At 41.2% G+C, this 22623-nt stretch overlaps 1 protein-coding gene across 1 annotated transcript in view; it reads left to right on the top strand.

The window, feature by feature from the left end:
* Positions 1 to 376: 376 nt before the first annotated feature.
* The window catches only part of CFTR (CF transmembrane conductance regulator), a 93841-nt gene continuing 71594 nt past the window's right edge, over positions 377 to 22623 (top strand). The window contains exons 1-3 of the mRNA XM_076328642.1: positions 377 to 440; positions 14097 to 14207; positions 15502 to 15613. Coding sequence (XP_076184757.1) covers positions 388 to 440; positions 14097 to 14207; positions 15502 to 15613 — 276 coding nt within the window. The 5' untranslated portion in view covers positions 377 to 387. The remainder of the gene's footprint in view (positions 441 to 14096; positions 14208 to 15501; positions 15614 to 22623) is intronic.

The following is a 22623-nucleotide window of genomic DNA, read 5'->3' as shown; positions in this document are numbered from 1 at the left end:
GAGGAGGTAACGGGCTGGCCGAAAGCCGGCGGGGAGCCGGCGAGGAGAGGGCGGCCGGGGAGGAGAGGGTGCGGGCGGCCGCGGGGGGAGCCGCGGGGCGCGCCCGGTGCGCGGTGCCGGGCGCGGCGGGGAGGCGGGGGAGGAGGCGGCGGCGGCGCAGGCAGCGCGCGGGCCGGGGCCCCAGCCCTCCCGCTTTTGAACCTGGGCAGAGCAGAGGCGGGGAGAGGGGCAGGGGCAGGAGGCAGGCGGTGACATCAGAGCCGGCCGAGCGGATAAGGTGGGAGAGCCGCAGGAGCGGAGCGGGCGAGCGAGGCGTCAGCGATTAGCGGCTGCCGCCGGTCCCCCGCGCACCGCACCGCACCGCACCGCACCGCAGCTCCGGGCACCATGCAGAGGTCCCCCCTGGAGAAGGCGAACATCTTCTCCAAACTTTTCTTCAGGTGGGAGTCCCGGCGCGGCGGGACACGTGCGGCCCGGGGCAGCGGGCAGGGGCGGGCAGCGGCGGTGCGGGGGGCTCAGCGGGGGCTCCTCTCCCCCCATCTCGGCGGAGAAGGGGGCCGAGCACTGCGCGCCAGTTAGCACTGGAAAGGTCTGTGTGGAGAGCGGTGGGAGTCTCGCTTGTTGCCGAATGATGAGATCTCTCTTTTTTTTGTTGTTGCTGTTGCTGGGGTTTTAGCACCGGGAATGGGCTTTGTCTGTCAGGTGTCATAAACCTCGCTGGACCCGGACAGATGAATTTATGACATAATTTGAGCAACCTTTGGTAAATTGCTCAACTGGTTAATCTGTTATTTCACTGTAAACTGTGAGAACGCGGCGGGGTGTGGGGGAGCGGGGGGGAAATGCTCTCGGAGCAAGGATTCCTTCTGTTTGGCTTTTTGGGTGTTTAGCATTTGCTCAGTGTGCGAGCGTAATACAAGATCTTACTGGAGACAGTTCCCTGTAAGCCTTGAAAGTGTTCCCTTACAAGCAAAGTCCCTGGCACCTTTTCTTTCTCACAACTTCAAATAAAAAGAGAAGAAGGAGCCAATACCAACGCCTGGGCACAACGTACTTTATAAGACAATATAGAAGGCTGAACAAGTTTTACGTGACATTGCTAGAAATGACATTGCCAACTGGAAAGAGCAAATAATATTTCTGGCTTTGGCCCACATGCCATCTTTTTCGCCAGGGTGCTGGTTCCCTCTTTTGTTTCTTGGGGGTCTTTCACACGGCAGGGAGGGGAGGGAGGAAATCTTGTGTAAGATGCGAACATGGTGACTGAAATGGGAACACATGATGTAAAACCATAACATTGGCACGAGGTCTCTGCCTGAGCAACTGGGGGCTTTTAGCTCACTTTTAAATCCTTTTGGGATAGCTTTCCTTTTCAGCAGGTTGGCCTGGACCTTTTTTAAAAGTTTCTTAAGGGAAGTGGGTCTGTATGAATCACCCTGTTTGCCTGCTTCCCCCACTTCGGCTCATTTTGGCCAGATGTGATAGCGGGGAAGGATCCCAAATGTAACCTGTTCCTAAAGTTTTACAAACATCCAGGTAAAGGTGAGGATCCTAGAGGTGTCCTCCAGTGGTGCTGCAATGGGAAAGAAGCCGTACCTGCTCTCAAATGCTGTTAGAGCCAGGGAGTGTGGATGATGGGAGTGTAAGCTTTACAAATTCTTCATAGAAGAAGCTTCAGTCAGTGTTCCTGTCAAGTATAAGATACAAATCCGTAGGAAATAAGGCTGCGTATTAACTTCATTGCTCAAGGAGCACTTTTTCTATTTAATTTTATTTATTTGGAAAGCTTCTATCAGAGTAGTGCTCTCCTAGAACCTCTGATGCTGAAGGTGTCAAGAAAAACCCCGATAAGATAAATGAGATACACTTCTGACTCCTACCTTAGTTAAAGTTCCTGTGGCTGAAACCAGATGCAGTTCATGCTCATTAAGTGCATAATTAACCACCCTTGGGTCTGACCTGATCCTTTAAAATCAAAGTCTTTAAGTCAATTAAATGATATTTGAATCATGCTTATCATGCATGATATATTATGTATTACTAGCTATCTGACTGTAACTGGAGTGATAATAATTAAGTATATAAAGTTAAAGAGATGTTTATGATGAATATTGACTAGAGCAGAGAAATTTCTTTACAAAACTTTATAGTAACATTGTTTCCTAGAAAAATCAGGCTATTAATGTAAACATTCAGTTCACTGGGTAAGAACAGCCAAAATTGTATGTATACATCTATAAAGTATTTAATATGGTTCTAATACCTTCGGAGTGATGTTTCTGTGAATGACAAAGTCTCTGCTTACTTGGGTTTTACCACATACACTGTGAATGTCTTTGTTTCTTCACAAACATTATATGAAATAATTGAAAAGGTCACAAAAGTGAAAGCCACAAGATAAGAAAATGCATTGCATCCAAATTGGCAGCAAGGATGTCTTTCTCTTAAAAATAAATAAATAAGCATTGTAAAAACATACATTATTTACAGCGATGAAACATGTTAGCTTGTTTTAAAATGCATCCCTTCAGTCTTCAAGGACTCCATCAGTTTCTGTCTCATCAAAAGTAGATCAAGATCAATGCTAACGATTATTAAAAGCTAAGTTATCACAGAGCAAAGATTCCTCAAGGTATAAGAATTTCACAATACTTTGAGGTATATTATTTGTGATGAGCTTTACAAAGTCAGAAGCACTTGCTACATACCAGTAACAAGAGACCTGTCCACTCAACTGGAAACATCCACAAAGTAGTGATTAATGAGTAAGATTGGAACAAGGTTTTCTAAGATGTCCGAATAGTCTGTTAGTGTTTTAACTGAATCTGCACTCATCATTGGTTTCTGATACTGATCGTATTTAGTAAAGCACTCTAGGACACGTCTACATTTTAGTACATGCTTTACTTCCATGAAAACGTGTGAGACACAACTCCAGGACGTTATGTCTGAAATAAGTAGTCAATTCTTTCTTTTTAAAAAAAATACAAGCCGAAAAGGTGTGTATGGAAAAAGGTTGCTTTATCCAATGATGATGAAATAGTTGCTTTCAAGTACAACATTGCAGAATGCTTCAGTGAAGTAACTTTTATAGGAGGCTCCTGTGCAATTACGTGGGAAGTACCAATCTGAATATAATGCAATAAGTTGAAGGTCGTGTTAGCCGAAGTCATGCAAAAGTATTAGTTGTTGTTATTCAGGAAATCTTGCTGGTAAATGTCGTATTATTATTTAATACTGTACAAGCTGTTACCAGTATTTTTATACCGATGTCTATAAGCCTATTGGCAAGGTTTTATTGCTTCATAATGTGTCCTGTTTGGGCTGGAGGGATAGGTTTAAATGTGTTAAAGTCAGAACGGAGCTCCTTGCTCATAAATGAATAATTTAGGTATGTTTCAGTATTGTTTGTACATTTTTTCCTAATTCTTTATGCCAAAAAGTGAGAAACTGTCATGTGTATACAAGGAGTAGTGTCTTAGGGAAAATGTTACCTTTTTGTTGGATTTCTAAGATTAGTGACACTGATGGGGCAAAAAAAGAGAATTGCTTGGGGTGGTCATGACAGAAAGTATTTAGACATTATAAATCAACTTTCATCCTAAAATGTGAACAATTTTTGTTTAGAAACTGGGTTTTGGTGGGTAAGAAATGAGGTGTGAAGACTGGTTTGAGGTCTTCCATTATAAGACACTAGATAGTAAGTGTTCGGGGTTTCAGGGTTTCTTTTGTGTTTTGTTTTATTTTCCTTATTACATTTTCAGAGTTGACCCCTTTTGTTCCCAACCACATGCAAGACATTTATCGTGCTCTGGCAACTTTTAATCTTGTTTAAAGAAAACAGTTTTATGCAGAAGTGGTCAGATGGTCATATGCTTAACTTCATATTCATTGTGAAGCTTCACTTTTGTCTTTATAACAGTTACTTATGTTCTTGGCGTTTTGCAGGGTCAAGGCCATGCCTTTTGTAGCAAACAATATCAGAGTACTTTGCAATCACCTAGTTTTTATTGTAGATTAACTGAGATCAGCAAGTATTGTTATGGTTTTATTAAGGCAAGTTAATAAATTGATTAATTTTTAGCTGGGTACTGGAACACTGAGTTATTGCTGGAGTTTCAGAAACAGCTGCAACTTTGGGACAATTCTGATTTTTTTTTTTTGCATGAAAATTTAGATATTTAAGTACAAGTTCACAAAAGGCAATCCTTGTGCTCCTGTCCAACTCTAAGCATATACTTTTGCTTTGCTATGTACCGAAGGTGACAACTGTCTTGACAGGACCGGGTAGTTCAGCGCCTGATTCATTATTAAATCCAGATGAAAAATACAAATTAAGTCAGCTTTTGTGCTATGTCTTCTAGTGGGCTCAGTCCATCAGACCTGCTCTAGTTGCTTCTTTCTTTCCAAACCAGAGAAAGAATAACCTGCCGCCTTTTTATACAGCTGTCCAGTGGTTCCAAGAACAATTTAGCATGTAGGGGATAAATGTTGGATTCCTTCTTCTGCCGTGTCTGTGCTAGGAGCAGTAGGAAAAGGAATTCAATTCTACACCTCACCTCTTCTAGGAAGTAGGGCCAGTGTTACCAGTGTATGGTAGTGAAGGTGTTTTAGTGTGTTTTAGTTCTCTATCTCCGGCTCAGCTAATCTTTTTAAAGCATAAGAGCAAGAGTGACTCTGTAGTCTACTGGGTAAGAAACTTGTTTGCAAGTCCTGATTTCTGTTCCGAGGGCACTTTTTATGAAGCCTTTAGGGTGGATAACAGAATCCAGGACTTACTTAAGTTTTGAAAGTACCTAGCCCATGAGCTACAGTCATGGTTATTCCTTCACTCTTTCTAGCTTAATTCAGTCTTAATTGCAATTTTGAGAGTGCCTTGGCCAAGATAGTATCTGGTTTGGAATGGCATTCTCATGAGAATTAGTTTGAATCCCTTCAGAGAAAGGAACTAAAGCCGGACCTGCCCTAGGCAGTCCCTGCTCTACCCTCAAACTATGTATCTTAGGATTTAATACCAAGAGGGTACTTAAGATTTTGATTCCTGAATAGAGAAGGATTTATGTGCCTATTTTCCTGGAGCAGTTTGGGATTTAATGTGTACATTTGTCCTCAAAACTTCCCCTGAAACTGTCTTGAGTTCCTAAAAATCCCAGGTATTGTATAGGAAGCTTAAAGACCTAATTCATGTCTATAAATTTCACTCCAGAGGGCAGGTGTCTGGAAATTGTAATATCCAACATGTATTTGGAGCATCCCCTGTCAATACCTAGCTGTAGTATCTTGCTCATCTTTCCTCTGTGTATGTTGGCAGCTATGAGCAGGTGGATTGAATTGCACAGTGTGATGGCGCAGTTGTTGGGACAGCTGGCTTAGACACTTACACAAGGCAAATTTCTTACAGTATATTCTTAAGGCCCTTTATGGGTCTAGTCCTGAGGACTGGCTTTTCCCTGATCCCAGGTAATCATCAATCCTGGCTGTTAGTGCTAACCAAGCACAGATGCAGCCGCAGCACAGGTTATGGCCCTGTGAAGCTGCCTGGTCATGTGGCTGTTGCCACAAGCGGTCCTTGGAGACCTGCTGGTCTGCCAGCCCTTCAGACCTGTTTGAAATGGCAAGCTTTTGGTACTTCTGCAAGTCAGCCCCCAGATGGTTCAGAGATGTGCGTGCAAGTTTTGGACTCCTTTTGAAAATTTGACTTCTATTAATATTTCTAAGGTAAAATATGAAACTTGAAGTGAACTGGAGAAAGGATGCTGGGTCTCCTTCTCTGAAATAATTTCAGCCACAGGAATACCTTCTCTAATACTAAGGCTAAATTGTGTCCTTGGATCAGCCTGATAGTGCATCTTTGGTCTAATGAGCAGAAGTGCAAACCCTGCGTAGCACAGTGCCCTTCTCTGGCTGCTTTATACCTCTAAAGTACAGTTACCTCTAACAAGTTGCATCTGAGTTTCTGAAATATGTGTAAAGCTTCTTTTCCTCCTGCAGGAGGAAGACTTACCGTCTTGATATTCAAAAGGAAATGATCAAGCATTTGAAAGATTTGCAGACCTGTCTGTATCTTTTTATTCTCCTCCATGCTTATTTGATTTTGGTGGGATAGAAAATAATCCATCCAAATCCTTGAATTCTTTTTTAATTCTGTAGGCGATGACATGGAAAGTATTTTTATTATCTGTATTATAGAGACTTCTAAATGCCCTAACAGAAATTTGAAGTCTACTGTACTAGGCACTGGAAAATATTTGATAAGGAATTCTGTTTTGAAGGTCGTAAAGTCTAAGTAGATAGCACTAAGGACGGGCTAAAAAGAAGTTTCCTTATTAGTTCTGTAGAGAAGAAAGTTGGGTGTACAAGGATTGTGATTTGTCCTGGGAGCATGTGGTGGAGTCAGTGCAGACTGCCTGAGATCTCCTGTCCAGGACTTTAATCACACAAGGGTATTTCTGGTGTGACAAAGTTACTTCAGAATATTTCTACAGCGAACAATTATCACCTCTTTCATACAAAAGAGTCTCAGTCTCTGAATATCTAAATTTTCTGAATATGCTAGTTTTCAAACTGGTGACAACAGTGTGACTTATTGCAGGAGAGTTCTACAGGTTGCCGTTATCTTCTTTGTTTGGTTTTTTTCTTCATCCCCCCTGCTTTGCAGCGTATGTATGTTGGTATAGTGGTTGTGGGGGGCAGGATGGTGCCAACCTGACATCTGGGTAGTAACCTGTCACATTATGTCCTCTAAAATAAATAAGTCAAAGGTCAAATTAAACTGTAGCATATAACAAGACTTTAGCGATACACATTGCAAAATTTTGCAATGTAAACTTCTAGATGCAGTTTAACTGCCTTCCATGAGAGAGGGGGTACGCCTGGATGAGACGAGCAAGAACTCACAGGCTGTGTTTACATATCACTCCCTCTCATATAAGCAAAAGGATCTGCATGAGCATTTTCATAGTCAGCAAGTAGCTACACCAAGGCTACATTGTCATGAAGCTCCCAAAATTAGGAGAGAATAAGTAGGCTTTTAAGACATATTTTGAAACGGCACTGTTTTTCCCTTGAAACCAGAACCCTCCTGCCTGTCAGATATGGGTAAGCATCCTTCCTTCAGGAGAGGGTAGGCGGGAGAGGGGATCGATCCTGAAAGGCAGTGCTTGGGGCGGCCTGCTGCAATACTAATGCCTTGACTCCATGGGCAAGGTTGTGCCTTAGGAGAAAATCCTAAGTGACAGCTGGGAAAGGTACTTGGTTTCAGGTATATTCCCATGTTTTAATGTTGATATTTACCTTTTTATAAACTTTCTTTTCAACTTTTAAAATAAAGGATGCGAACCTTTATTGTATTGGAGTCAATCTGATATTTCACTTTAACTTGTTTCAACTTAATTCAGTTTAAGATTAATCTATAAAATCTGGGCTGGTTTTATTTCTCTGGAGGTAACAAATACAAAGAAAACAAAACCAAAAAATTATATCAGTGTTGCTTTGCTCAAAGCCCAAGATCGTTTTGGAAATCAGAAGATATGACACATTTTCTCATTAACTTGCAAGGGTCAGGCTGAGGAGTAGCAGCATCAAATACCAGGATACAGAGAAGATGGCAAAGAGCAAGTAGTAAGAGAAGCAGCCCCTAATTCAGGATTAATTCCATATTACTGTAGTGGCAATTTACATTTTGATACTTGGTATTTAAATAAAAAAAAAAAAAAGTCTTCCCACCCTCCTCTTCCCCTGTTTGAACTGCCACAAATGTGTTCACCAGTTTGTGAAGGTGTTTATACCTGATCATATGTCAGTCACTGGGGTTGGAACAAATTACAGATTTGGAAAGGGCCATTGCACCTGATGTGCAACTGCATGCTAATTTGGTATGAAATGTATCTATAAATGCATGGCTAAGACAGTGGCGTGCTAAATTGGGTGAAATTGTTGCTGTCACATTAATGACATATCTGGGAGGATTTTAGAATTCTGTTCAAACATGAATAGCACAGCTCTGCAATAGTTTTGCTGATGAAAACTTTCTGCAGTGTTCCTTGGTCTTTCAAAGCACTAGGAGAAAGAAATATCTTTCTTTTTCTTGCTATGGGATATATAACTGAGAAAAAGAGTTGTCGTGGTTTAACCCCAGCCAGCAACTAAGCACCACACAGCTGCTTGCTCACTCCACCCCGGTGGGATGGGGGAGAGAATCAGAAGAGTAAGAGAATACTCGTGGGTTGCGATAAAGACAGTTTAACAGGCAAAGCAAAAGCCACGCACGCAAGCAAAGCAAAACAAGGAATTCATTCACTCCTTCCCATCGGCAGGCAGGTGTTCAGCCATCTCCAGGAAAGCAGGGCTCCATCACGCGCAACTGTTACTTGGGAAGACAAACGCCATCACTCCGAACGCCCCCCCCTTCCTTCTTCTTCCCCCAGCTTTATATGCTGAGCGTGACGTCATATGGTGTGGAATATCCCTTTGGTCAGTTGGGGTCAGCTGTCCCAGCTGTGCCCCCTCCCAACTTCTTGTGCACCCCCAGCCTACTGGCTGGCGGGGTGGTGTGAGAAGCAGAAAAGGCCTTGACTGTGTGTAATCACTGCTCAGCAGTAACTAAAACGTCCCTGTGTTATCAACACTGTTTCCAGCACAAATCCAAAACACAGCCCCTTACTAGCTACTATGAAGAAAATTAACTCTATCCCAGCCAAAACCAGTACAAGAGTGAAGATGAGGAAACATCCTCTCCTAGCCAGTCTCACTGTAGGTATATGCTGAAACAGCCTTGCAAACCCTGTTCATAGCACATCATCACTACTATGTTATTTTGATAGCTTTGTTAAAGGAATATTTAAGACATATATTGCACTTGACTTTGGTATCTAAACAACTGAGAGACTTTAATACATTGAATGTATTCTGTCCTTGCATTTTACACAACTTAAATATCTTTGTACCACTAATGTGCTTTGTTTTCTCTCAAATATAGCTCTCGGTACTTCTGCAAACCGAAATACTTTGACTATCTTACTAACTGTAAGGAAAAAGTCTTGAATTTCTGCTAAAAATCTGAATCTCAAAAAGCATTTAGAGATTAGATAATAGTCTGAATAAGTGTCACTTCAGAAAAACTGAGAATAAAAAGGCAAACCTTCCACAAGAATTGCTGTGGAGTATTCCTAATTAAGATTTGCTATTGAAATCCTGGGGTTTGAGCAGAACATTGATTATTCTTAAAATGGTGCTGCTCACAGCTAGTGGCAGAATCGATGATATTGCAGCTAAATATTTTCCATGTCAGATAACACCTCATAGGCAAGTTTATTAGTGAAGAAACTGAAATCCTAGTTTTTGTGATCGGGGGGGGGGAGGGAAAAGCAGCAATTAGTAGGTCTGCATTTACCTTCCGTTGTTGAAGCTCTGCAATAATTATGTGTAAATATTAAGCTCAGTGTGTTGCATTTGTTTGTTTTTAAAGGGGAAAATGCTAAAGGTTTAATATAGTTTTCAGAATATGTAACATGCTATTTCAGCAGGTTACCATATGAAACAAAACAACTGTAACCCTACTCTGTTGAGGGTAACAAAGGTGCAGGAATTAGGCCGTGGTGCCTGGCAGTTGTGTTCCGTGGGCACGCTGACTTGTTCCATCTGTCAGCAAGGATCCTGCAGAGCTAGGGTCACCCTTTACGGCCGTGTTGCAGGATGCTCAGAGAAGAGGGCTGGTGGTGCAGTCCAGTCTCTTTCTTCTGGAGAAACAGTTTCGAGTGTAGTAGAGTTGCCATCTCCAGTATAAAGTAAACAATAATTTACAATTTGTTCTGCTGCCGGAGTGATGGATATCTTTTGGGAGAAGATGGGAGTGCAGACCCTCTGGCAGAGTCCGTTCTGGTTTGACCCTTTGGGAATGTCTGAGATCTACGTGGTATCTCAGTCTTTTCCTGCAGTCAGTAGGAATTCGTGGCTCTGCAAACACCTTGTAAAACTTAGGCTCCAAAGCATCATAATCATGGCTTGATTATGTTCCCTGCCCCCTTAACTGTTAAAAGAAGGGATAAGATAAAGCCAGAGGCACTTTTCTTGCTCTGTCTCCATCAAGATTTAGCTCCAGTTCCTTAGGAGCTGCAGGCGCTATGCCTAACTATATTGCGCACAGGTATCAATGCTTTGTAAGAGAAGGAAGTGAAGCCATGGTCGCCTTTGCGCTGCTCAGTAGATATTGCCGTGTTGTGCACAGGACACCTGTTGAAATGGTAACAGCTTGATCAGGGACCCTTGCAGGAGAGCTGCTCTGCTTTGCAGGTCTTTGATAGCCCAGCCCCGCTGCTCTGTCACTGTCCCAACGCCCTGGGCTTCTTGACCAAGAGGGTCTGATGGAGCTGGGGAATCCCTGCACCCGGGAGGAAGATCTGGGCAGTTAGCTTAGCAACACGGAGGCTCTTTCTGTCTTCAGTGACATGCAAAGCAGTCTTAAGGGAGAGTCAAATCCTATTGACAAGTTAACAGTCTGTGTTAATACTCTCTGGAAAGCCAAAGACAGCTGTCCTATTCATACAGTTTGCTCGAGTGGGATGAAGCTGAACATGCTGGAGAAAGAAATAGCTGTAGCAAGAAATCTATATATTGCTAAAGTGAATGACAAAGAAATAGTCATTAGAAATCTACCAAAAGAGAAGTTAAAACAGTATGTTATGTATATGATATTTACATATCAAGCTCATAAGGTATTTTTGGCTACAGGCAATCAATAATAGAGGTGGAACTTGTTTTCCTTCTTTTCTTCTTTCCTACCATACACCCTTGAAACTTGTCCCCTGCTGGGTTTCATGTGTGTGTACCCATAATAACATTCCTAGTTAGTGGCAAAACTCTGACAGCACTACAGGTTTCTCTGTGAAAGAGTTCATTAAATGCCAGCCAGTAATCCGGTGGCATTTGCTAACGTAATGCTGTAAAGCCAATCTGTTTCTCTTCCTTCTTGCTCTCTTTCTTTCAAAAGAAATTTCTCGTTCTCAGCAAACATGAGAAGAAAAAACTCAGAATTAACACTGGCAAATTGTTTCTATTAAGCCAAAAAATAGAAGAGCCATATTCATTGACAAACTGACGGAGCTGCATTACCTGGTGATAAAGAAACATTGATAACTACAGATTATATTGCCAGTTAAAATAAATACATACTTATATAAATTTATATATTTATATAAACATTTAGCCATTTTGCATTTCAAAACGTTGCAAAGAATCCGGAGCATAATGGTAAACTGGATGCTATTGGAATCTGGCAAAAGGTTGTTTTTGGGAGATATTTCTGTATTCTAGGTCTAGTATATTCCTTTTCATAAAATACATACTGTCTCCCACAGTTCTTGACAGCACAACCCAAGCAGCTGTTGAAAATCTGCCTTGAGACAAACAGCACGTGACAGGCCAACTCCTCCCACGATTACCACTCCAACCCGAAGCCACTTGGCACAGCTCGCAAATTGGCCAGATCTAGTTAGGGTGGGACTTCCGAGCAAGGCCAGGGCAGCTGGGAGACGGACATCTCTGTGCAAGCCCTGCTAGCAGCCTGCGGTAGGAACCTGGCTGCAAACTAGGAGATCCCCAGGGGAAGATGTCAGCACCGCTCCTTTAGCTGGCTGGAGGAGTTCATCTACCATAGTTGCAGCTACCCTGATGAGCAGAGACATGAGGACAAGGACTGCACTAAGTCTGTATCAAGCTTGTTGACTTGGGAGAGGAGGGTGGTTTAGGGATCACGTAATTTAGGTGGCACTGATAAGTGCACCCGGTTAAGCACCAAGTAGAACAAGAGACGTTCCTAGGAGTACAGGGGATCTGCTAAGCATGCTGCCTTCCCCAAACAATAAAACAGCCGCTCTGCTCGCTTTCTAAATGCAGTCATGTTTTGTTACTTCAGGCAGTGGCAACATGCCAGGGTAGGTGCTAATCAAAAGTATAAAATCAAATGTGTGGAGGGAAGCAGCGCAATGAAAAATGTTTTCCCAAAACATACAAGGCCTGAAACTATAAAGTGTTTCTCTTTTGTCAAGACAAGTTGGGAATTGCTTACTGCAGTCTCAAAGCATTATTAAGGGGCTCAGCAAGGTTACTACTTAGCTACGGTATTGGGAATTAAAGAGGTTGCTTAGGAAGTACTGTCACTTACTTGCATTAGCTGCAGTAGTGGTTTAGGGTCCCATAACTTGTATTCATTTTCTCTTTGCCAAAATATGTGCCTGTACAGAACTTTCGGTGAAGCCAGTCCATGAGAGTTTCTGTTCCTGAAGGACAGGGATTAGCCATTTCTCCACAAGATGTGCACAAAGCCAGTGGCAACTGGTCCTTTCTTCCATCAGGAGCTGGCAAAATACAAATCAATACCTGATTTATCATTTGCAGTGGCCATGAAAGACTTTCACATAACAGTGTTATTTTAAATTCAAAAGTTTTCTTCTAATCTATCTTATTACATCCCCGAAAACATTGGCCCCAATTTCCAGTAGCAGTAAAGTTTACGGATGTTTTACCAATGACTCTCCAAAGTGGACTCTCCTAGCTGCCTTGCTGTAACATACCACGAATCGTGTGTTATTTCTCAGCTACAGTGGTGTCAAAGACTGAGATAAAGCCCATATGGTTCGTCTGAAACCATAATATGATTGCAGAAATGAAGGATAATCTTCTAATTTCTTAGAACACATTCTCTTTGCAGTGGGTGTGATATAACTGTTCACTTGGGAAATATCTTTGTGCTTTACTGAATTATGGGGATCATAGACTGGTGTCTCATACAATTCATAACTTCGTTAAATGTTAGAGTGTGCATGTGTGTGCACACAGTTGCACACAAATAGGCTTTGACTGTTGTGCTAAGGTCTTTTTTCACTCGTGTAGCATCTAATGATGTTCTTCTACCTTTGCATCAACCTCTTTGCACCATCAGAGGCTGCAATTGAGCATGTGGATTACTTTGTGTGTATGATACATGTTCTTACAGGCATATGGGTAAGCATCTCCAATAAGCTGTTTGTATTGTCTAAGTGACCATGGGAAACATTATTGCATTTCTTTTGCAATTTTGTTAACTGTTGTCTATAAAGAGAATTTGAAACAAAAAATTCTGACGATTGAGGTTTTGCAGATCATAACTTTTATCATAATCATAAATTGTGTTGGTTTTTTTTTTACAAACTGTCTTTACATATGGAAGCATGACAGCAATCAACCACAAGCTACTTCTTTCGCAGACATTTTGTTTTTTGAAGGAAATATTTTTTAACAATGGCAGTAAAGCAGAAACTCAAATAGTTTCAAAATACACTATTAGTTCTTATGGCTGCTTGTTTATGTTTTGTTTTAGTCCTGTGCTTTCAAAAAGATTTCTGAACAGAACCTGCTGCAAAATTTTGTACAAGTTGGCACCTGGGGATTCGTAGGCCTTTCAGGAGCCGAATTGTTTGATAAAATTAGTAATGGCTTATAAAGACCTTCTCTACAGAGTAGCCATTCTAGAGGTTTTTCCTGCTTTGGTTTAATTCAGTGTGCCCTTTAAATTCGAAAAAAGAAATGCAAAATGTTTACATATGATGGACCCAATGAAGATCTTACGAGGAGTCCTGTGAAAGATCTTGTGTGTTGTTAAGTGCATACTGCAATGTAAGCTGTCAAAGGAACACTCAAGCTACATTCAGATCTTCTGTCTTATAGGAATGACACTTATACATCCAATTTACTGTAGTTCTGATTTATTATTCATTTATATGAACATAGCACATATTTGGAAATACAGTACAAGGGTCTCAATCCCCTGTTTATTTGTCTGCTACTGACTGAATAGGAAGTTTTCGGCATGATCCCACCCCAAGATTGATAAAATGCAACAGTTTTGCAATTATTCTTTTAATGTTATATTTGTCAATATAGTTTTGTAAATATAATGCAGAGCTGCACTATATTATGTCATTGTGTGTGTGTGCATGCGCGCGTGCTTGTGCACATAGACATACTTGCGTGCGGTGGACAAAATATGCAGAGTGAGACAATGCAACTCCAGAATTAACCTCAGAAACTGGTGATTTTTAATTTTTTTTTTTTCTGCTTAGATGGACAAAACCAATTTTGAGAAAGGGTTACAGACGACGGTTGGAGCTGTCAGATATTTATCAAATCCCTTCTGCGGACTCTGCTGATAATCTTTCTGAAAAACTAGAAAGGTATGAAAGATTCATGAAATAACTTTTACAGAAATCACACTGCGATTTTCATTAAAAAGCAGTGGGATAAAGTGTTTAAATAGCATTGGGTGCAAGCTGGTTGCACCCATTGACTGGCTCAAGAGTGTCCTCATTCAGCACACAGTTGTCCTTTGGAGCTGACTGGGATCCCTGGTGCAGATGTGTCACCTAGATGCTCTAAATTTACTATATACAGGTACCTGTGACATCTGACCATTGACTAGTGAGGCTAGACTCACAGTTTCAATGTTAGTTCCCTATTCTGCTGTTCTTTCTTCCCAAAATATCCTTGTAAAACCTTGTTTTATTTTTTTCTTCAACAAAATAACTTTCTTAATTTCCTTTGATACCACTGTTGAAAGACTTTAATTGCTCCTGCAAAAATCATGCCCTGATTTTCCTCATTTAGGCTTCCTCTCTTCTCTACCCTGTTTCAGTGGGTCCTAATTCAGAAATGTGCTACACTTGGGACTAACTCTTACAGGTACAAGTGCCTAAATCCGGTCCCTCTTCCTCAGCCTCCGGTATAGCTTTCCCTGGCATGCCGGGGCAGTTCACATCTGCGCTGTTGTGCCAATCCAATTAAACTTAAGTGCAGTGTGACACACATTCAAAACTGGTGTAAAGTATTGAGAACATTGGTATGCTTAATGCATTTTGATAGTTCATAAATGGAATATTCTAGTTCTTTAATATTCTGTTGAAAAATGGAGAAAAGAGTTAGCTGAGGAAATTCTTAGGAGTGCTTTAATCAGTGAGTTGAATTTTGACTAAACATATGCGTTCTGTATATAGCATTGCTTCTGATCAGCAATTTATTATCGAATAGAAAATTATTGTCCCAGCAACACAGGTTAAAAATAATGCTGTGCAGTAGAAAAGTCACATTTTTGATGCTTCGTTGGTGTTTTCTTTTTCACAGACTGGAAGAGCTCCAAAACATTTATTTGCCTATTATTTGTGCTTTGGTCTTAAGTACAGCAGGTTTCTTTAAAACATACAATGTGACCTTTTCATGAATTAATTCCCTGTGGGGTGATGTATAGCTGAGTATTTAAAACTGCCAAATATGTGGCTGAACTAGGTTTGAACTTTTATTGATCTATCAAGTCAATGAAGGCCCGGTCTTTGGGGTCTCTGCAAAGCTTTCTTTCATTAATCACCTTCACTAAATCTCCTTGGATATACTTGAGTGAATTGAAGTATGTCAGAGCCATAGACCCATGTATTTGCTCACGCAACTTAATGGTCTTGTTTTTTGGTTCCTTTTCAGAGAGTGGGACAGAGAACTGGCAACTTCAAAGAAAAAACCCAAACTTATTAATGCTCTTCGACGATGCTTTTTCTGGAAATTTATGTTCTATGGAATAATCTTATATTTAGGGGTAAGATTTGTTCTTCTCTTCAGTAAACTTCTAGTGTTCCATAAATAGATCCAAGTCTTAGGGATTGCTAAATTAATACAGAACCCTGTGCATAGCTACAGATTTTGCTCTGTGTATTGCTTATAAAGATGATAAATACAGAGAGATACTCAGGGACCTTAATAAAAAAAGTATTTTCCGATAATGTGTTAATATCTTTAAAACATACATATTCATAATTTTGAAATGTATGTGGTGCTAGGTGCTGGCATATGCTTCTCCAAGTACAGGTAGAGCACCTGAATTTTTGTATCACTGCTGAACTAAAGTAATTATTTTCTCATGTTACAGTTTTTAAGAAGTTTCTAAAGAATTTTCTACCCTTACATTAAAACAAACAACAGTGCAACTTCACATGATTCGGTCAATTTTGTCAAAGTGACTATCAGTCAGCTTCATAGTTAAATGCTTTATTCAGGTTTATGTTTGCAATAAACAAGTTGTCTTCATTCGTGGTAACAATTCTGCATGAATAACCGTGTGAAATACGCTTGGATCTTGGTGCTATTAGTGCTCCAAAGTGTATGATCAGGAACTTGATGTGAAAGTCTGAACTGATTATGTTTATCACCTTTCCAACATGTTAGTTAGGATTACCCTGACTTACCAAATGCCACCTGTTTGACAATCCTATCACTGGACTTACGAGCTGTGAAAATAGTTTATTATTAATGATGTCTCACCAGGTGTGTTGGATAGCCAGACTGTAAATCTGAAAATTACTGTTAACCAATATGCACATTAAACATCTATGTTATTTTCAAGTTTCTACGATTTAGTAGTAAAAGTGAGATGTTAAACTCCACGCTTCTCTGTTCAAAATGCTGTGGTATCAGAAACTGCAGCTATAATAGCCCAAATGGCCCGAAGTGGTCAGATGTACTCAGATAGTCAGTGTTTTCAGATGTGAGATGGATCTCTAGGCCAGATTTTTATTTTTGGAAGGTTGATACAGAAAGGAACTAATTCCACTGGCATTCGTGTTGAATGTGATCTAGTTTAGCTGTACTTTCAAGATCAGGGATTGGGAAGAAGAGTGGAAGGGGAATTTATGGAAAATAACCCACAAATGTCTCTGAAGTTCACGTTGTTTGCTATAAAACCAAACTCCTCTTTTCTTCTGGCTTTCTATTGAGCATCCCAAGGAGCTATTCTAAGAGAACAGCAGAGTTATAGAAAAGCAAACCTTAATGCCCATTAGAATGACCCCTCTCCCAGGCAGGAAGGGGAGAGTAGTGTGGAGTTGTAATCACACCTGTGAACTTGCTACTGACTCCTCTGTAGAAGGGAAATTTCAAGCCAGGTAGATCTTCTAGTAGGTAGATGAAGAAAGATCATAATCTGCTCTGTGGCAGCCATGCCAGACGTATGCTAAGTGAAATCACAACAGCACCTATACCCTCAAGTTTTAATAGTTTTGTATGAAATGCTTGGAACAAATAAATAAGAATATCCTGAAAACTAAAACACAAGTCCTTTACTACATGCAGATTTTTCAGCATTAAAAGGGAACTTTTTAAGGGTGAAAAGTTTTAATGCATCAGGCAGTGTTTCAGGTCAAAGAGCGTTTTCAAGTTAAGCATCGAACTTGGAGCCTGACTTCTGCTAGTTTTATGCTGGAACGGTTCCACCCCAATAAACTTCTATGGAGTCCCTCCTGTTTACACGGCTGCGTGGAAGACAGGCTAATCTTGCAGATTACGAAATAGGTAAATTTATTTAGGGTCCTGGGATGAAAGTCCTGTAAAATATTCGTAAGTGTATTAATTTGGACTGCTAACGATGCAAATGTTCTGGTTTAGATCACTGTTAATTTGATTTGGATAATTAATAATGGACTACAATTTCACTTCAGATTGGATTTTCCCCTAAGGAACTGTCGTGGTTTAACCTCAGCCGGCAACTGAGCACCATGCAGCCGCTTGCTCACTCCACCCCAGTGGGATGGGGGAGAGAATTGGAAGGGTAAAAGTGAGAAAACTCGTGGGTTGAGATAAAGGCAGTTTAATAGGCAAAGCAAAAGCCACGCACGCAAACAAAGCAAGACAAGGAATTCATTCACTCCTTCCCATGGGCAGGCAGGTGTTCAGCCACCTCCAGGAAAGCAGGGCTCCATCACGCCTAACAGTTACTTGGGAAGACAAACGCCATCACTCCGAACGTCCCCCCCTTCCTTCTTCTTCTCCCAGCTTTTTATGCTGAGCATGACGTCACATGGTGTGGAATGTCCCTTTGGCCAGTTTGGGTCAGCTGTCCTGGCTGTGCCCCCCTCCCAGCTTCTTGTGCACCTCCAGCCTTCCCAGTCGGTAGAGCATGGGAAGCTGAAAAGTCCTTGGCTAGTGTAAGCACTACTTAGCAACAACTGAAACATCGGTGTGTTATCAACTTTGTTCTCATCCTAAATCCAAAACACAGCACTGTACCAGCTACTAGGAAGGAAATTAACTCTATCCCTGCTGAAACCAGGACAGTATTATGGAAAAACTGACTGCTTCTTTCTCTTGTAACACCATGTCCGGGGAAATAAGTATCAGTAATAGAATCAGAAAGTCACAAAGTAAAATGCTCTAAAGAAAAGGGAAGAAATTCTCTAAAGAAAATGTAAATTGCTTCCCTGAAAATGCAGCATTCACATTCTTTCTAGTCTATAAAAAAATTTAGGATGTACCTCAGTCTGTCATGCTGCTTCATGGATTAAAAATAAAAAAAAATCTATATGCCTTAATTTTTTGCAATTCCATTTAGACTGTCCTCCAGACGTATCTCATAAAGAACAACTCTGAAATTTCTCAGCACCAAGGCTTGACTTTAAAAATGAAACCTACAGTGAAAAAGTTCTTTACATGTTGTCTTTTTGCTTCTTTCTCATGGATAGATACACTCACACGTGTGTACACAAATTCTGATTAAAATAGGGGAATCAAGAAATTAGCTCTCAAGCCAACTTTATTCTCTCTCAGTTTAAGTGTCTGTAACTTGTTGGGCTCTTGTCACTAAGGAAGAGCCTCAGGTCTCCTCTCACTGCCTCTCACCTCAGTCTGAAGTCGCCACTGCTGCAGATCTGGTTCAAAGAGATGTGCCGTGCTTACCTTCTGCTACACAGGGGCTGCACAAGGAGAAAGGAGGGGAGGTGATGGTTATGGTGCTGTCTGTGCTTACCCTGGAGGGCTTTTCTGTGTCAAATCCTGGGCTGTTTGACTGTTGCGCAGGGCTGGTGGGAGGGAACGTGGCTAGAATGGAAGTTGGTGAGTCAACTAATCGTTTGCCTTTGTCTAGGTAGGGCAGTTAACCATCTAGGACAGGGCCTCTTGGTATCTACGGGGCTGGGTAGTAAGCCTTCTCTCTATACTCCTTCACCTTGTTTGGCGAATTCTCTGGGACGAGACCCTTTCTTTGTGGACTCCTACACAATTCTGTCTTTTGTTTGCTTCTGCCATCTCATTACTGCCTTTAATTTTTTAACCTTCTTCCTCACCAAGCCAGCAACTTCTTACTCATGTCAGGTTTGTATTTAAAAAAAACCCAGCAGTTCTACAAATTTAGCCTACCATACACTATAATAGGTGTCCTGCAGAGTCTGCAGCTGAAGCTCTCAATTCCTGTTAAAACTTAAGCAGTGTCTGAGGGCTTTTGCAGGCAGTTTTGAGGATGACTTCCTTTCCCAGAGTACAGGCAAGTGAAGTGTGTGTGGGCATGCACGTGTGGGACTGTGCAGGGTTGATTTCTCCATGTGGACATTTTTTAATGGAGTACAATTTTAGACCAGGTGAGGACAGAACAGGACTGCAGGATTTTTGAGTCATATTCTTTGTTTGTTGGATTTTTTTTCATTTCTTTAAGAAATCGCAGACATGTGCAATTCAGCACATAGGAAACAAAATCTGCACCTTTCACAATGAACATGGAAAGATTAAATCTTAGTTTAAATTCTTGATTCTGTTATTATTAGTCTTCATTTTATTGAAAGCTGCAAGAGGAAAAACTTTCTGCTAAAGCTGCTGGTGTTCTTTTCAGGCCCTGCTCACGGAAATGAATGGGAGCTTTGCCATTAATTTGAACGGGGACAGGATGTTGTGCCGTACTGGCATAGGTGCAACCAAGTTGTGCATTCTTTTAAACTTCACTTTCCTTTCAGCTCTTCTCTTGTCTAATCCCTGAGCCATTTTCACAGCACCTTTCTTGGAGTGTGGTTTAAACTCTGCTGACATCCCTGCTGTTTGTGTAGTTGTCGTTGCAACTGGCATCACAGCTTTGCTTTCATTAGGTCTAGTAGTTTTTCTGTCTCTCCCTTTCCCCTCACACGCTGTAGGTAATGATGTTATTGCAGGGTGGACACTTGCGCTCTGGCCCCCTAGAGTACTACGGCTCTCCCTCATAAATAGTGTTGTGTTAGGCAAGTTGAGTTATTGCACTTAATGTATCTGCTCCCCTGCTGTTCGAAACAGCTTCAACGCTTCACCTCATCAGCAGATGTGTCTTGCAATTTAAAGAAAAGGTGGTATGGCGGTGAAACAAAAATCTTGCTTTTTAGCACGATACCAGCTAAGAAATTGAGTACTTTGCTGTGAGGATCAGTTTGATTCGATTTACATTTTTCTCTTATATTCATCCCCATGAAATCTGTATTTCCACTCAGGCACAGCAGCTGCTAACATTAACTTAGAAATGGTTTTAGTATCATATCCCAAAGGACCCTAATGAGGATTTCCTGAAGTTCTTGCATATAGGTCACGGGTGTGAGTAAGGAGGCAGGGAGGGATATGAAAGTCCCGAAGCACTTCTTGAGCATACGCCAAAACAGAGATGTGCATTATTGTCTTCAAATGCAGAGTGATTGAGCATATGGGGGATACACGTAATGTAAAAGTTCTCATTGCGTAAGAACAGCCATACCAGGTCAGATTAGCACAGTATCCTGTGTCATACTCTCATTTCTCTTCAGATCTTTGCTCTTTTAATTAAGGTTTCTGAGGGGGACATTTCTGAGTTTCTCAGTGGCCTATGATGAATGCAGTGGGAAAAGCAAGGACAGGAGAAGGAAAAACACGACTCTTGAAAACTGGATTTTCTGTTAGGTGCACAAATCCTGTTCCTTTTTTTAGGCCGATCATTCTAATCAGTTTATTTATCCATGTTTATATCAGTGGGTAATTTTGAGGCTACAAGAGGAAAAATGCAAACCAGGTAGTTCTGCTTTCATTTGTATGCAGACTAGATAAGAATATCTTTGGTAAGCAAGCTGATAAATCTCCACTGTAAACCAGTGGATTTTTATGCCCCCTGAGGTATCAAATGATTTGGCTTATTGCCAGACATTATTCTACCCTTAGTCTGTAAATCACCTTTTTTTCCAGCGAGCTAGGCACGTATGCAATACCTTTATAGTCACAACAAACACAGCAGCAGAGCGTGGCATTTTCACTGGAATAAGACTAAATAAAAAAAAAAAAAAACCTTGCTATTTTAAGCCTATATATAAAAGCTTATCTTGGAATCTCTGAGAGTATGAAAGCGCCACATTGTCCTTGAGAGGTGACTGTTTTGTGTTTTGTGAGTTTTGGGGAGTTTTGGTTTGCTGCTTCGGGATGCAGATGGTCTAAGCACAGCTGCCTTGGGTCATGTGTGTTTTAATAAACACTCCTCCCTTTGCCTACTAATAACAGTGAAGCCTTTGTCAAAGCCGGCTCCAGGGTTACAGCATTTGTGTTGGGGCAGACTGGTGTTTAATTTGGGAAATGTAGTGCATAGCACAGGTATGCTATTTGAGATGTAAAATTTCATCTCTTCTGTGGCAGAAGTGAATGATGAATATCGGCTCCAACAACAGTGACATTCAAAAGGGGTTACAGTACAGGTTGTAGAAGTACTTGGGATTGCTCTTGTATAAAAGACCAAAAGGAATCCAAAAGAGAAGGAAAAAAATTAAAGGGGATTTTCCCAATCTGTTTATTACTGTAAAACATTAATTACAGCTGAACTTCACTAGTTCACTTCTCTCTGAGTCTCTGTATGGTGGTTTGTGTGGTTTTCAGCTGGAAGGCAGTACTAATAACTTTTTGGCAAAATTTAACACATCTGTACAAAAAAGAATTCAATAGTTTCTTGCTATTTTTGAAATATCAGATACTTTCTGCTGAGACACAACAGAAAGAAGGATAAGGAGACATGCATCAAAGTTCTTAGCACTAAGTATTTTTATACCAAATAGTGTAGCACAACAGCGAAGCAAAGTGAAGCAAAGGAGCACATACATACTTCATACCCTTCGGAAGCTCATGCAGAAGGTGAGGTAAATTGTTAGACTGCAGCACACCAATGATTTTTGCAGTTCTTGGGGAAGGATTGGGGAAGGAAAGAGGGGGCAAGAGGCAGAGATGGAAAAGGATGAGGTTATAGGAGTGGAAGTATGAGAACAGTAGGGATGTGAAGGGAAATGGAAGGCAAAGGTGAGATAATGCTAGTGGGGTTTAATTACGACAGAAAAGGAGGCTGGGGACAAATGTAATAGCAGGCTAAGGTAAAGTCAGGGCTATAGCAGATCATTTGGATGCCTTGCAGTTTAGCAGTCTGATACCCCCTCTTTTTCCTCTCCTATTCTGGTTCTGTACCATGTTGCTCATCCCGGGAATGGAAGTGCTGGGGCTGCCAATACAGGAGGGACTGGTTTCTCCCTTGGACTTTCATTAAACTTGCCTCCGCTACCATTTATGCCCTCTCATCCTGCTTTTGTTACAACCCCGGATACAATGTCTAGAACTGTTGGGTAGGATGATCCAAATTGTTTATACTTCTATTCTGTTGCTGTTTCCATTTACTTTATGTTTTAGCTATATCCTCACTGTGTTGTTCTGTTGGTGTTCATTACAGGAGCTCTGAGTCTTCTTGTGTCCTGTAAGTCCAGTGAAGTGCAGTGAGAACTGTTCCCTAGGGGCCAAAAGGGAGATCCAGCCTCTAAACTGGATTCAGTCATA

This window comes from Aptenodytes patagonicus, chromosome 1 (assembly GCF_965638725.1).
Source record: "Aptenodytes patagonicus chromosome 1, bAptPat1.pri.cur, whole genome shotgun sequence".
Taxonomy (NCBI): domain Eukaryota; kingdom Metazoa; phylum Chordata; class Aves; order Sphenisciformes; family Spheniscidae; genus Aptenodytes; species Aptenodytes patagonicus.
The sequence above is the reverse complement of the archived record's forward strand: the minus strand, read 5'-3'. Positions and strand labels throughout refer to the sequence as shown.